This window comes from Crocuta crocuta, unplaced genomic scaffold (genome assembly GCF_008692635.1).
Source record: "Crocuta crocuta isolate KB4526 unplaced genomic scaffold, BGI_CrCroc_1.0 scaffold345, whole genome shotgun sequence".
Taxonomy (NCBI): Eukaryota; Metazoa; Chordata; class Mammalia; order Carnivora; family Hyaenidae; genus Crocuta; species Crocuta crocuta.
Genome location: NW_027527574.1, coordinates 3871323 through 3887649, shown reverse-complemented (window position 1 = coordinate 3887649; position 16327 = coordinate 3871323). Strand labels below are relative to the sequence as shown.

At 37.1% G+C, this 16327-nt stretch overlaps 1 protein-coding gene across 5 annotated transcripts in view; it reads left to right on the top strand.

The window, feature by feature from the left end:
• The window catches only part of LRBA (LPS responsive beige-like anchor protein), a 720310-nt gene that overhangs the window by 154806 nt on the left and 549177 nt on the right, over positions 1 to 16327 (top strand). For all 5 annotated transcript variants that reach the window (XM_077770789.1, XM_077770783.1, XM_077770775.1 and 2 more), the window contains exons 23-26: positions 5993 to 7051; positions 8027 to 8205; positions 9027 to 9180; positions 9581 to 9761. In XM_077770789.1, coding sequence (XP_077626915.1) covers positions 5993 to 7051; positions 8027 to 8205; positions 9027 to 9180; positions 9581 to 9761 — 1573 coding nt within the window. The remainder of the gene's footprint in view (positions 1 to 5992; positions 7052 to 8026; positions 8206 to 9026; positions 9181 to 9580; positions 9762 to 16327) is intronic.

Sequence of the window (16327 nt, the reverse complement as noted above, 5' to 3'; positions counted from 1 at the left end):
TGAATAAGATTGAGTAGCAATTTATACCCCATTACTCTTCCTTTCCTCCATGCTATTAAAACACTATCCCAGTCTATTCTTACAGAATATAGAGATGGCAACACAGAAGGTGGCTGGTCTTCATTTGTATTAGCAAAATGGAGGGGGTGGGGAGTTTAAGAGACTGTGTGCAAACTGAGTGTTGAATGCATAGGCAGCACTTCCACCATGTTCTCTTCTCATGTTTGGGTCCTAAAATGTAGGCAACCCTACCTTTACCTTCTAAGCAGAATATTGGAAGATACTTCTTTGGGTTGTGTATGTACTTCCTGACTCAAACTGTGCCCAGATCATAATATAGTATAGGTAAAAATAGATTACCCACTGTATTGAGAGCTTTTTAACCCCTGGACCCTTTGTCCTTCCTTTTGCCAACCCTGAGGAGATAACCAAGTTATACCAGAATGTTAAGAAAAGCATGTAACATGGGAGATAGAAACAGAGCAGACCAATAGAAGCAATTCAAGGAAAACAGATATAATACAAAATAAACAAAACAGAACATAAATAACTATTAACATCCTTAGAGAGATTAAGAGTAGCTGTAAACTATGAACCTAGAATAGAATGCTTTTCTATAATAAAAATAGATAAAAGTCACCAAAATGATATCGGGCCACATATATAACTCATTTAATCTCTAAATGACTATATGTTAATACCCTTATTGTCATTGTATTGTTTGGGAAATAATTAAAAATAAAACCTCTGGCTAGCACAAAATACCCTGTTTTCAGTGTGGAAGAGAGTGAAATAATCAATAAGCATTAAGCCAACTGTGTTGCACCTCCCAGGCTATCCACTGAAGGGATTTCAAAGACAAAATATACAATTGACCATTTTATATGGCCAGACAGATACAGTCCATTACATACATGTAGTTTTTATCCAAAAGGGAAGTTAAAATTCTTGTATATGTTGGACAAGCTGGAGGTTACATCTTAGAACTAAATACTTGGGCTTAAGCTCCCATAGTGACAGCAGGCTGGGCATCGTTCTTGATGTACGTGTTTCAAAGAGATGGCTTGCACACCCCCAGGAAACACATCTCTGGGATGCAAAAATAGCAAAGAGACTTATTACCTTTTCAGAAGATTTATATACATCTCAGAGTGCCAGAGAAACTGCAGTTGACCCTGGGTCAGTATGTTTTTGAGCTGAGCAGGTATACTCCTACGTGCATTTTTTGGATAAATACAGTACTATAAATATCTTTTCCTTAAACATTCTCAACATTAAAAAGAATTCTTTTAATGTTTATTTTTTGAGAGAGAGAGAGAGAGAGACAGACAGACAGAGCATGGGCTGGGGAGTGTAGAGAGAGGGGGAGACACAGAATCCAAAGCAGGCTCCAGGCTCTGAGCTGTCAGCACAGAGCCCGATGTGGGACTCAAACTCACGAACCGTGAGATCATGACCTGAACCAATGTCGGATGCTCAACCTACTGATCCACCCAGGAGCCTCCATTCTAAAATTTTCTTTTCTTCAGCTTACTTTATTATAAGGATACATATAATACATACACAGAATGTATGCTGATAGACTGTTTATGTTATCAGTAAGTCTTCTAGTCAACAGTAGGCTATCTGTTGGTAAGTTTTTGTGGAGTCAAGTTTTACTTGATTAAAAAAATTTTTCTTTAAGTGTTTATCTTTGAGAAAGAGCATAAGCAGGGGAGAGGCAGAGAGTTAGGGAGACATAGAATCCAAAGCAGGCTTCACATTCTGAGCTGTAAGCACAGAGCTCGACATGGGGCTCAAACTCCTGATCCACGAGATCATGACTTGAGCTGAAGTCAGATGCTTAACTGACTGAGCCACCCAGGTGCTCTAATATTTGCTTGAATTTTGACTGCATGTAAGGGTCAGGGGGACTTGGCACACCATCCCCTGTGTCGTTCAAGCGTTACTGTATTTATATTCAGGTTTTCTAAAGGAAGTACTCAAGAGAAGAGAGGGAATTTTCTTTTTTTAACACCAGGGAACATTTAAAATATAAATTTTTATGTTTGTCTTTACACTTATACCACCCATTTTAATATGAGGAGTAGAGAAGTCAAGTAACTAGCCCAGACTAGACTCATATAGGAAAAATGAAAAACGTTTAAGAGTTAGTTGAGGGACTCTCCCAGATAGTAGAACCAAAAGACAAAGAGATTGAAAATAGAAATAGGGTAAGAAAATTAGAGGACTATTCAGTTCAGGGTCAAAAAATAGTAATCCTGGAAAGCAAAAAAAAGGAGACAAAAGTATAAATTAATTGATTCAAGAAAATTTCCCAGAATCAAGGATATCTGTTGCTAGATTGGAAGGACCCAATGGGTGTTTGGCACAATGGATGAAAAAAGACATGCTGAAAATCATCGTGAAATTTGAAAACACTAGGAGCAAACATATTTTATGTGATTTCACAGGGAACAAAATAGTTCGTATAAAGGATCCAGAATCAGAATAGGCTCAGACTTCACAACAGAAGCACAGAAATAAGAAATACCTTTCAAAATCTGGGGATATATGCTATCCAACCTATGGTTTTATTCTCTGTTAAGTATGAAGGTAAAATAAATGTTTTTAAATCTCAAAAACTTAGTTCACTTGTACCTTTTTTTTTTTNAGAAGGTGCCAGACGATATACAGCACCAAAAGGAGAGCTTGAAACAAACATATGGGACATAAGGAAGAAGAGAGGCAACATAGATAAGGAGGGATCTCTAGGACCATGGTTCAGGGAGATTCTGCATCAGTAGTTATGTAATAGACATATGACAGTCCCTCTAAATTGGAATGGTTTGACTTAGGAGACAGATATAGAGGGAAGCTATGTCAATGAAATGCCATCTGCTATTTTTTTTAACCTGAGAACAAATTGCCTTTCTCTTGCCCGGATTATTTGTACATTCATGCTTCACTCCTCAACAAAGTGGTCTGCTTTGATTTACTTCTGAGAGTAGAGGTAGACCATGGTGAGAATTGGAAAATAGAAAGTAATATATACTTCTTGTACCTTATTCATGCTAGGTGGCTACTACTTGGCCGACACTACCCCTCATAGCTGCTTCAGTTCTTACGCCTTGTATATTTCCTAACGGCTTTGTCAACAGACTTCCTAGAAGTAGCCTTATATATCTTTTTAGAGAAACCTAAGAGAAATTCAGGAACTGTAGCTTGTCTTCTGGTAGCTTTTAGTTAGTTATGGTAATATGGTAATATTCCCAGCTGGCTAAGATTAGGCTATACTTAGCTTCTTGAACTAAGCTTGATAAGTATGTTTACTAATAGGTAGTAAAGCTGTTAAAAAAACAGGTAGGAAACAATAGAAATGTAAGGATGTTGATTTCCTCTTAGTAAGGGTAGGGAGGTTGGGAGTACAGTTGGGGATGGGCACATAGAGGAATTGTGAGGTAGTAGTACTCCATTTACTGATGTGGGTAGTAGGTGTATGGGGTTTAAAAAATTATTCTTTAATCTGCGTGTATAAATTGTATAAATTTATGTTTATGGATATATTTTATAATAAATTTAAAATCCTTAATTTGAATAAAATGAAAGCAAATAATTATTGAAAACTAAACTTATATACTGACTGTTCTTGAAATAAAGGATCTTTTTTCAAAATTACTCTGTTTGGTAGTATGAAACTTGCCTTCTCTAGACAATAATAATTGTCATATCCATGCAGAAATGATTTCCCTAAAGTCAGATTTCCAAATAGACTAAATGGTACTTGAAGATAGCAGATCATTTAAAAAAAAGAAAAGAAAAAAAAAGAAAACAGATCTTGTCTTACTCTTACTCAAAATTTTAGTGGCTCTCTCAGAATAAAATTAAAACTTTATTACAGTCTATAATTCTCTATAACCATGATTTAGCCAATGCCTACCTCTGTGACCTTATCATCTACAGTTCTCTTTCTAATAGTTTTTTGTTTCTCCAACATACCACGCTCATTTTGGCTACCAGGGACTTTGCATTTCTTTTTCCTTCTGCCTGAAATTGTTTTCCTTTTCATATTCATATAACTTACTGTCTTACTTTATTCTTTTCTCTTTTCAGTGTAATATCCTTCGAGACCTTCCCCATTTACTGTAGTTTAATCCTCCCACCTACACTGTTACTCTCTTTTTTCCCCTTTCACATCTCTCACTATTAATTGACATTATCTTATACTTTGTTTTATTTTTATTTTCAATCTCCTTCATCAGACTGTAAGCTCCATGAAGGTAGGGATATTGTGTTGTTCATCATGCCTGGCATGCTTTGGGTGTTCAGCAAATTTTGCTGAAATGGTAATGAAGAATTGGTCAATTAAAATAAGTTTAGGGCACATGGCTTACTCAGTTGGTAGAGAATGTGACCCTTGATCTCAGAGTTGTGAGTTCAAGTCCCATATTTGGTGTGGACCTATCTTTTATAAATTTAGTTAAAAAATATTGGCCATCTGATTATAAAATAAATTGATATTTTGTTAATGTTACTGTGCCATTTTACTCTTTAGTGTAGAATACATGCATTTCGTTTTGAAATATTCAAAAAAGTTTTGGGGCACCTGGGTGGCTTAGTCGGTTAAGCGTCCGACTTTCGCTTAGGTCATGATCTCGCGGTTCGTGGGTTCGAGCCCCGCGTCGGGCTCTGTGCTGACTGCCAGCTCAGAGCCTGGAGCCTGTTTCAGTCTGTGACTCCCTCTCTCTCTGACCCTCCCCTGCTCTAGCTGTCTCTCTCTCTCTCCTAGAAATAAATAAAACATTAAAAAAAAAAGTTTCAATATTTGCAATTTGGAAAATATTTGTTTTCCAAACATTTTAATTTTTATTTGTATCCTATTATGACATGATCATACTGTGTATATTAGGAATAAAGGCTAGTAAATAGCTATTAAAAGAATGTGTGCATTGTGCATTATTTAAACATTTGTTTGCTTTTACCCATATGTATACGTACGTATTATTCAAATAGGCCTATGGGTCTTTGTGCACAAAAAAATCATCTTGTCATCAACTACCATTCTCTAGTACTAGGGCTCAATAGAGGTTTGTAGACTAAAGGCTCAGTATATTATATAATGATGTGGGTTACAAGAACAAACAGTTCTAACATTGGTAAACTATGTCTGTACTTTCTGCTTGTATTATACCTCTTTCTGAGGGGTGTTTCCTGTTATAACACCAGTGACAATCACATAATGGTGGCTAGAATAATCCTCGGTAAGAAAATTATTGAGGTAAAAGGGTAGAAGGCTAAGCATGATATGGGGATGTTCATAATGCCAATTACATAGTAGTCACTCACATGCAAGTGGAGTGGGAGGATGGATGGATGGATGGATGGATGGATGGATAGTGGATGGATGGATAACCTGGAACTTTCAGGCTATTTTGACCAGTTTAGGACTTTGAAAGTTGTGGTTGAGCTTTGGGGAAGGTTTGGATTTTTTTTTCATTGCTGAAAGAATTTGTATTAGCTTAGTAAGAAAAAGTTTTACTAGCTCAATAAATACATGGAGAGCTTCTATAATAGTGGGCATAATTAATTGATATTTTTAATCTCTTGAGGATAAATCATGCAGAAATTAATTTTCATTGCGGTTGAAACAATATATTATCTGTGAAAAGCCCTTCACAGTGGTATATACTGAGATCTTGGTACAGTTTATAGAGGTCAGTGGAGTAGTGTATTCTTTTGGTATACATGTTTAAGAATAGGCTAAGTAAGGATGTTCTTACTGTTGGTTTAATGCCATGCTACCTATCATCATTAAGTATAGCTATCATTTTGTTTGTTTGACTATTCAAATTTTTGTGCTTTTTATTTATTTTGTAAGATAATGGTATTCTTGGAAAATATTATCTAAAACCATGTATTTGAAAAATAGTTAAATTTTAAATTTTATGCACTGTATATTCTGTTTTTCTTTCTTTTTTTGCATATTTTGACTGATTGTATGGTTTTCATCTAGGTCACTTTTGAAATACACAAAGAAAATCTTGCCAGTATATTCAGGGAACACCAGGGAAAGGTTGATGAAGAAATTGGACAATGTTCCAGTCCAGTTGAAGCAGTCTCTGCCGTTAGCAGAGATATTAAGGTTTCAGTAGCATCCCAGCAGTCAGATAAGAAAGATTGTCCTGTGTCTCCTCATATCACCAGAAATAGTGATGAAAAATCAAGTATTGATGAGACTGTTTCAGTAGACTCTACATCCATCGTTGAACTACAAACTCCCAACACATCTAATGAAGAAAGGAAAACTGTGCAAGAAAGTCAGGAGTTACTGGATGAAGTCCCTTTAGAGGAAACATTGATAAATGAAGCAATTCATACAGATGATTTGGAAGTATCTTCTGACATAACAGAAGGTGAGACTGTTTCCTCTAATTCTTTTAAAACAACTGGCAAAGGTATAATGACTGTTAGTGAAGTAACTGCTTCTATAAGTTCTCCTTCAGAAGAGGATGCTTCAGAGGTGCCAGAATTATTGGAGAAGTCTATAGTAGAGGAAGATGATGATGATTATGTAGAACTAAAGGTAGAAAGTAGTCCTACTGAGGAAGCCAGTCTACCCACAGAACTCCAAGAAGATAGTTTGTCTCCAGATGCCTCAGAAGCCAGTGAGAGACTGGACGTGTTGAGTAATGGCAACAAATTAATATTTCAAGAGGAAGAATCTGTAAGTAAGAAGCAAACAGACAGCGAAACTCAAGATTCCAAAGATTCTGGAATCTTGACCAGACCAGCGTCAGGGTCGTCGGCTACCTCACCAGACACTACTGTTTCCCAGACACCTATACAATCAGATATTGGTGAGATGAGAGAGGAAAGGAAGAAAACAACTAACTCTGGTAGAGAAGCCAAATTAATTAGTGACTCTCCTGGTAATATCTTGGAGTCTCCTACTACTTCTGAGCAGAGGATTGCTAAGTTGGACGTTTCCAGTGTCGCTACAGATACTGAGGGTTTGGAATTGAAGGCCAGTACAAACATGGAAGCATCTCAACCCCATCAACCTGTGCTTGAGGTGACTATATTTATTGTATTATTGAAGTGTTACTTGCATTGAATTAAGATAGAGCAAGTGTATACACTTACATTTTATTTTATTTTGGAATGGTTTCATATCCTATTTGCAATTATATAAATGCAATGAATGTAAAGATTACATTTATTATCTTTAGCACAAGATTTTAGTGTGAATTGATTAAATGCAGCTTTTATTATTATTTTCACCACAAGATAACCAAAAGTTACTACTTTCTACTTTCAAGTTTTAGGATTGTAATAATTTTAGTTTAGAAAGCAAATATTGGCAATACTTGCCATTACCCTTTATTTGATACCATAATCATAGTTAGTTAGCACATTAATTTTCCATCAAAATCTGGGGCTATCATCCTGTAGAATCACCTACTAGAGTATAATTTTATATATGAAGCATGTAGTTTAAAAATGTTCCATGAGGTTTGTTTATTTTGTAAGAGTGGAGGAGCCTTTCTGAGATCAAGAGGCACAGCTTTCTCCTTGGCTAGTATCTCAGAATAATTTATGAGACAGTGGTTGATTGCATGTTGTAATTTCCCACCTCTGTTCAACTCTTAACTCCCTCTTTCCTGTTTTGTTGGTTTGTTCTTAATTCTCTTATCTTTAGTTTGTTTTTAATTCTAACCAATTTATGATTCCGATATTGCCTTTCTTTCTTCCTAATATTCAAATCTAAGAACTTGATTCCTTTATAAAATGCTACATTACCTGGTGGTAATTAACATTGTTCCAAGCTAATACTGTTGAATTATGGTAGTTTAGTATTTTTGATAACTTTGCTTTAAATGTATTAAAGTTTTAATGTTATTACTTATTGATACTTTTTCTCTAAATTTGTTTCCTTAGTGTCTTCAAATGTGAGTATTTGTTAGATGAATTGCATAGGAGCTATTATTATTAATACCTTTTTTGAAGTTGAATTTATTTTATTACTCTTTTAAATTTACTATATTAGATGTCAAGGCAACAGGAGGGGCCAGGTCAAGGAATAGCATCAGATGGAGGTAATGGACAAAGGAGGGATTCCAGATCTGCTATGTTTCGTATTCCTGAGTTCAAATGGTCTCAAATGCATCAACGTTTGCTCACTGATCTATTATTTTCAATAGAAACAGATATACAGATGTGGAGAAGGTATGTCCATATGTTTGTTATAGAAGACATGTATAAAGTTTAGTGTTTTCAAAGAAATTTATATAGTTAACATTTTGCAATTAATTTCAGACATTAAAAAGTAGAATATAAATGATTTCTGTGGTAGGGTTTTATTGAATTAACTTTTATTCTCCATTATAGAAATGAAGTACCCAATCTGAATTTAAAAAAACCTGAAAATCAGAGGTTTTTGTTTTAAAAAGTTTGCTGAAGATTTCCTGTAGCATATTTTATAGCATATAATTCACCTGAAGGTAGATCTACTAAGTTAGTTTATTACTAGAAGAAACTAAAAAAAATTGGACTCTAAGTATAACATCCGATTCTCGAGTGTAGTTTTGGATTATTTATCATATGATTTATAATTTTAAAATGCCTATTGGTTTATTGTTATTTGTATACTACACTTACACTGTTTAAAAATATTTTATGGCTTTATCTAAGAAAATGTTAATAGAAAATTCATTTTTATTAGCACATTTAACATGATTTTCCTCTTAATTTTTGCTATATTACTTCTCAGTTTTGTTCTCAGTTAGAGATAATTCAACTTTTTATATACAAGATGAATAGTGTTATATGTTTCAGCACTGAAAAGGGGCATGGATAGTTACTCCTGATATAAAATGGTCTACATCTTCTGAGGAAGTACATCCCCAACATGCCCTGCTATATCATTATCATTATCTCAGCTTTCAAGATGAAGCGAAAGCACCTTCTTATCCTCCCACCCCTCAAGTAGGCAAACTGTGATTTCCTTTCTTTAGCTTTATCAGTAAACATCATTTATCTTTGGACAGCCATTCAACAAAGACAGTTATGGACTTCGTGAATAGCAGTGATAATGTCATCTTTGTACACAATACAATTCATCTCATCTCTCAAGTGATGGACAATATGGTCATGGCTTGTGGGGGTATACTGCCACTGCTTTCAGCTGCTACATCGGCTACAGTAAGGACTTAATTACTCTATAAAATTGGTGTGAAAACGTTACTGTTATGCATCTTTATTGATTAAAACTTGAATGTGATGGTTACTATGCATCATAAGTACATTAAGCCACAACTAACAGGATCTTTTAGAGTTAGCCGAAAGGACCTTAGAGTCTGTTCCAAGAATAAAAGAACTGAAACTATGTTGATTTCTTAGGGATGAGTCAGCTAGAGAATATGATTGATGGTGGTTCACCTGTACTTTTCTGTTGCCTTCTTTTTAGATGAACAAGGAAAATATTCTGTTGAACTAGATTTCTGAAAGCCAGCTTTTTATAAAACAAATTTGGGGAATGTATCCAAGAAAACTAGAATTTTATCAAAATATAGATATAAATGTCAAAATTTTTTCCTTACAGCATGAACTGGAGAATATTGAACCTACTCAAGGCCTTTCAATAGAAGCTTCTGTGACATTTTTGCAGAGGCTAATCAGCCTTGTAGATGTGCTTATATTTGCAAGTTCTCTTGGCTTTACAGAAATTGAAGCTGAAAAAAATATGTCCTCTGGAGGAATTTTGCGACAATGTCTCCGACTAGGTGAGCTGTTAAAACCTATCAGTTATGAATTTACTTTAAATAATTTCAATTATCTTAATAGATTGAAAATTATCTTTCGCCTTTTGTTGGGAAAATGAGTATGAGGCAGTCTGTCATACGTTTTTTTTAAATCTCCACAGAGTGAAGCTTATGTATGTACCCTGCTATAGTAGTAGTCATAAAGTTGACTAGAGGAAGGACATGATTTAAAAAACCTAAGTTGATTGTGGTCACCATTACCCCCCCTCCATTGATCTGTTTTGGCTCAAATAGAGCTGCTCAGATTTTAAAATGATTCGTACTCAAGAATCACCGTAGGATCTTGTTGAAACGCAGTTAGTTTGGGGTGAGGTCTAAAATTATCCTGCAAATCCCAGGTGATGTTGAAACTGCTGTCTTACAAACACACTTGACTAGCAAGGTTCTTTTTTTTTCCTTAAAAAGTTTATTGTCAAGTTGGTTTCCATATAACACCCAGTGCTCATCCCAAACAAGTGCCCTCCTCCATGCCCATCACCTTCCTTCCACTTTCCCTCATACTCATCAGCCCTCAGTTTGTTCTCAGCACTCAAGAGTCTCTCATGGTTTGCCTCCCTCCCTTTCCCCTACTATTTTCTCCCTTCTTCTCCTCCATGGTCCTCCGTTAAGTTCCTCCTAATCTACCTATACGTGCAAACATATGGTATCTCTCCTTCTCTGCCTGGCTTATTTCGGTCAGCATAACACCCTCAAGTTCCATCCATGTTGCCACACATGGCCAGCTTTCATTCTTTTTCATTGCCGTGTAGTATTCCATTGTATAGATAAACCACATCTTCTTGATCAATTCGTCCGTTGATGGACACTTAGGGTCTTTCCATGTTTTGGCTGTTGTTGAGAGTGCTGCTATGAACATTGGGGTACATGTGCCCCTATGCATTAGCAGCACTCCTGTATCCGTGGGTAAATTCCTAGCAGTGAATTTTTTTACAATGTTTTTTACAATTTACTGCATCCCATAAAGTTTGGATTGTTGTATTTTCGTTTTCATATGTTTCCATATATTTTTTAATGTCTTCTGGGACTGCTTCATGTCCCAGTATGTGATCTATCTTGGAGAATGTGCCATGTGCACTTGGGAAGAAAGTGAATTCCATGGCTTCACGATGTAGAGTTCTAAATATCTCTGTCAAATCCATGTGGTCCAATGAGTCATTCATGTCCATTGTTTCTTTAGTGATTGTCTGTCCAGTTGATCTGTCCATTGCTGTAAGTGGAGTATTAAAGTCCTTGCTTTTAGCACATTCTTGTCCATAAGATTGTTTCTGTTTGTAATTATTTTATGTATTTGGGTGCTCCCATATTCGCTGCGTAGACATTTATAATTGTTAGTTCTTCCTGATGGATAGACCCTGTAATTATTAGATAATGCCCTTCTTCATCCCTGGTTACTGCCTTTACTTTAAAGTCCAGTTTTTCTGATATGAGTATGGCTACTCCAGCTTTCTTTTGACTTCCAGTAGCATGATAGATATTTCTCCGTTCCCTTGCTTTCAATCTGAAGGTGTCCTCAGGTCTAAAATGAGTCTCTTGTAGACAGCAAATAAATGGTTTTTGTTTTTTTATCCATTCTGCTACCCTATGTCTTTTGATTGGAGCATTTAGTCCATTTACATTCAGTGTTATTATCATAAAATATGGGTTTACAGTCATTGTGTTCTTTGTAGGATTTATGCTTGTGATGGTGTCTCTGGTACCTTGAGTGCCTTGAAAATTTCCCTCAGAGAGTCCCCTTCAGGATTTCTTGTAGGGCTGGTTTAGTGGTGACGATTTCTTTCAATTTTTGTTAATTTGGAAAAACTTTTCTCTCTCCTTCTATTCTGAATGACAGGCTTACTGGGCAGAGGATTCTTGGCTGCATATTTTTTCTGTTCATCATATTGAAGATTTCCTGCCATTCTTTTCTGGCCTGCCAAGTTTTAGTAGATAGGCCTGTAACCACTCTGATAGGTTTCCCTTTTATTAGGGCCCTTTTCTCCCTAGCTGCTTTCAGAATTCACTCTTTGTCCTTATATTTTGCCAGTTTCACTATCATATGTGGTGCAGAAGATCGATTCAAGTTATGTCTGAGGGGAGTTCTCTGTGCCTCTTGTATTTCAATGTCTGTTTCCTTCCCCAGATTGGGGAAGTTCTCTGCTATAATTTGTTCAAGGAGTCCTTCAGCGCCTTTCCCTCTCTCTTCCTCTTCTGGAATTCCTATGATATGGATATTGTTCCGTTTGATTGTATCGCTCAGCTCTAGAACTCTCCTTTTGTGTTCCTGGACCAGTTTATCTCTCTTTTTCTCAGCTTCCTCTTTTTCTATAATTGTGTCTTCTAATTCATCTATTCTCCTCTCTGCCTCTTCAATCTGTGCATTGGATGCCTCCATTTTATTATGCATCTCATTGATAACATTTTTTAATTCATCACAACAATTTTTAAGCTCTGTAGTCTTTGTAGCAATAGTTTTTCTGATGTCTTCCATGCCTTTTTCAAGCTCAGCGATTAATTTTATGACTGTTGTTCTAAATTCTTGTTCAGTTATGTTGCTTATATCTATTTTTGTTCTAAATTCTTGTTCAGTTATGTTGCTTATATCTGTTTTTAGCAGTTCTTTAGCTATCATTTCTTCTGGAACTTCTTAGAGGAGAGTCCTTCCATTGCATCATTTTGGTTAGCTTTCTGTCTTTCGTTAGTTTTTTTTTTTTTTTTAAATGTTTTATTTATTTCTAGCAGACAGAGAGAGAGACACACAGCGTGAGCAGGGGAGGGTCAGAGAGAGAGGGAGATACAGACTCTGAAACAGGCTCCAGGCTCTGAGCTGGCAGTCAGCACAGAGCCCGACGCGGGGCTCGAACCCACGAACCGCGAGATCATGACCCAAGCAAAAGTCGGATGCTCAACCGACTAAGCCACCCGGGCGCCCCTGTCTTTCGTTAGTTTTAAAAGCTAGTTATATATACACTCTGCACCTGTGAGTACTGCTGCATTAAAGAAGGCTCTTTGTCCAGGGCCGGTCCATTCAGGAAGAGTTTTCTTTTTTTTTTTTTTTTTTAAATTTTTTTTTTAAATGTTTTTATTTATTTCTAGGAGAGAGAGAGAGAGAGAGCGTGAGCAGGGGAGGGTCAGAGAGAGAGGGAGTCACAGACTGAAACAGGCTCCAGGCTCTGAGCTGGCAGTCAGCACAGAGCCCGACGCGGGGCTCGAACCCACGAACCGCGATATCATGACCTAAGCGAAAGTCGGACGCTTAACCGACTAAGCCACCCAGGCGCCCCTCAGGAAGAGTTTTCTGAACGGTGTCTCTTAGTCTCTCTTGTTGAGGATTTGGTTATTTTATTTCCCTACTTGTGGTGGTATTTGGGACTCTCCACCATGTGTACTTTGTCTTGATTCTTGAGGTGGTCCTGGAAAAGAAAACAGACAGACAAACACAGGCAACAAAGAGACAGAAACGCATAAATCTAACAAACACGCAAACCGAAAGTGAAAAAGAAAAAGAAAGAAGTAAAAGAAAAAAAGAAAGGAAGGAGGAAAAACAAATAATAAAAATAAAAATAATAAAAAATAAAAAAGAAGAAAATAGAAAAAAACCTAAAAGACAAAGGACAGCCTAAAAGCATAAAGCCAGAATTCCCAGCTACAAATAAAGAGCAGGGTTTATGCAGTGCTGATGGAAGTGCATATACAAATAGAGAAATGACAGGGCAGGGAGGAAGCAAAATTGGATGATGACTGGATAGACTAACAGGCTTAATTCATAGAAAGAGGAGAATATGCTAGGAGACAAGGATAAAGAAATGAAGATAATGTTACTCAGAGAAACTATAAATTCTGATTACTCCAGAGAGAGATAGAGATAGAAAAGTAGCAATGGAGGTGTAGAATATACATCTAAAGAATGGATTAAATGTGACTGTTTAAGCAAACCAATGACCAGAGTGCCCACTTCAGCAGAGGGGAGGGATACGAATGAGACAAGGGAAAATATATCTGAATAGAAAGAATTGATCTAGAATTAATCATGCAATGCATCCATGTTGGTCTTGCCCAGGGCTCTGGTTAAAAAAGAAAAAAAAAGCTCTCAAGTGGTGCTGGGCGTGGTTTGGTGTAGGCAGGTCTTATCCTCCACCGTGTCCTCTGGGCCGCTTCCTGAGGTCTTGCCTTGGTGGTTGTGGGGAGAAAAATGGCGGCGCCCCTGTCCATTCTCGAATCAAGCGTTGCAACTCACTCTTTTGGGTCTGATCTCACTGTGCCGCGGGCGTAGCCAAGGTGGGCCATGCTCTATGTCCCAAGCCATGCTGTGTTTCCAAGTTTTAGTCCTCGCGCCCCATTGATATCGCCCAAAATAAACCCGCAGGCTGAGTCCCTCTGAACAGTTTCAAGCCTGTCGCCTCCCCACTGTGGATCTAGCCGAGCTGGAAGTGCAGGAGAACAGCTTCAAGGACGCGCTACTTCCCCTCCGGCTTGAGCTGGTGAGCAGAGGAGCAGTTCCCAGGTGTCCAGTTCAAGGTCAGCTGCACAGCTGGAAACTGGATCACTCTGTATCAGAAGCTTAGGTTTTTCTCTTCTCCAGGAATAGGGACAGTTCCTTGAGCAGTTTCAGCCGCTCTTTCTTCTCCCCTCGACTCCCCGCGGCTCTCCACAAAGGGGGCTCCCTCCCCACCCTCCATGTCTCTTGGTCCTGGCCCATTTTTGTCTTCCCAAGTTCTCACTCATGCTATAAGGTTTTCTCAGCAGACTCTGTCTCCTTTTCCTCCCAAACTCCTGGATTCTGTAAGGGTTCCTATGGCTTCAGGCCCTCTCCATTTGAGAGATGTGGGCGAGGGAAATGTATGGAGCTCCCTACTTCTCCGCCATCTTGCCTCCACGTGTTGACTTAGCAAGTTTCTAAACTAGTATCATTCAAGTAGAGCCTTTATCCACAAGAGCTTTGATAATTTGTTGGAGCACCTCCTGAAATTAATAAATCTCCCTTCTTCTCCTGAAGGCAGTTCTTGCTGAGGTAAAAGTAAAATACATAAAGAATTTGTATGCCATCAGGACTTTCTTAGGTGAAGCAAAATATTTTTTCTCTATGCAGAAGGTTTCTTGCATCTAGTTGTAGATACCGAGACTTGTTCATGATTTGCTTATTAAATGGAGAGAAGCAAGTAGGACGATGGGGATGAGGAAATGGAAGCAAAATCACTAGGAACCACTGACATATGAAGAGAGATCATAAATAAGGAATCTGGAAGATCTAAGTAATGAAATATTTTCCTGTTTCTAGTAGGAATATCTATTACATAAGCTGATAAATATTTAGAGTTTTTTGGTGCAACGATTATGTTTTGATTATTCCAAATGCTATTCAAAGTACTTTTCAACTTAGGATGCTCTAAAGAACTTGATGTGACAGTTTATAAAAATTTGTTTTAAAATTTTAAGAGATTCAGGTGGTGAATATTAGAAAACAAAGACTATCATTTGTTGACTACATTTGTTATTGCAGATTTTCAGTGAGTCAGCAATTATTTTCTTTTATTCATGAGGATATTTAAGATCAGAGAAGTTAGGAAATGTATTTAAAATCCAAAAGCTGTAATTGGTGAAGTTAGAATTTAATATAGTTTAACTTGTGTTCCTACTTTTTCTGTTATAACATACTTCATTGAACTTTCTATTAGTAATATAATTAAGCTATTTTGACTCCATTACTTTTGTATATGCCAGTTTGTGAAGTTTGCCACTTACCTATGAAGAGTATATTTCTGGAATTAAAAGTAAATGGCTACGCCATCAGTGCTCTACTGAAGTCTTCAGAAATTAGGGAAATATTCTGTCTCCCTCATTTTCATAGTTTGATCTACCCCAGCACCATGTCTTCTTATATATGGGAATGAGATTCAGAAAACTGCTTGTTCGGGGTCTTTAATAGAGTATGGCAAGCTCGGTAAACAGCCCAAGTGTTTGATCCGTGGTCTCCTTACTCCTGTTCTTTCCTGAGGTTGGAGGTAAGAAGGCAGGATAGCAACAGTAAGAGTAACTTGTACTACTGAGACTGATGAATGTAGTATGGTTTTTAACTCTGTGATACCCTAACTTCATTTTATGCAACCTAGGACAGAAAAGTAGTTATTTTTTCTAGGCCTGGTTTCAGATATGAGTCATTTTTCATACTCTCTCTCCCTCCCTCCCGCCCCCCATCCAGCCCCTTGCTTCCTTTTCCCCAACATGTGTTGCTGTCTTGCACTTTTCTGAATACTTTCCTGTTTCAATTCTATGTCTGCTAGCCATAGGATAGTGTGGTGGTACTTCGAGTCCCCAGAGAAATTTACCATTTTGTTCTTAATTTTCTTTCCTACTTTTGTTCAGTTCACATACTCTGAGTGCTACTGATTTAATTGAGAATTGAGATGATCCCTATGATATTAAGCAATTCATAGTCACTTTTGTATTATCTAATTCATCATTTAAACTTCAAAATTAATTTCTAAATAACATGAGTAACTGACTGGGGAGACATTTAGAGAGGTGATTATTTTTTTGAACAGGTGACTCAT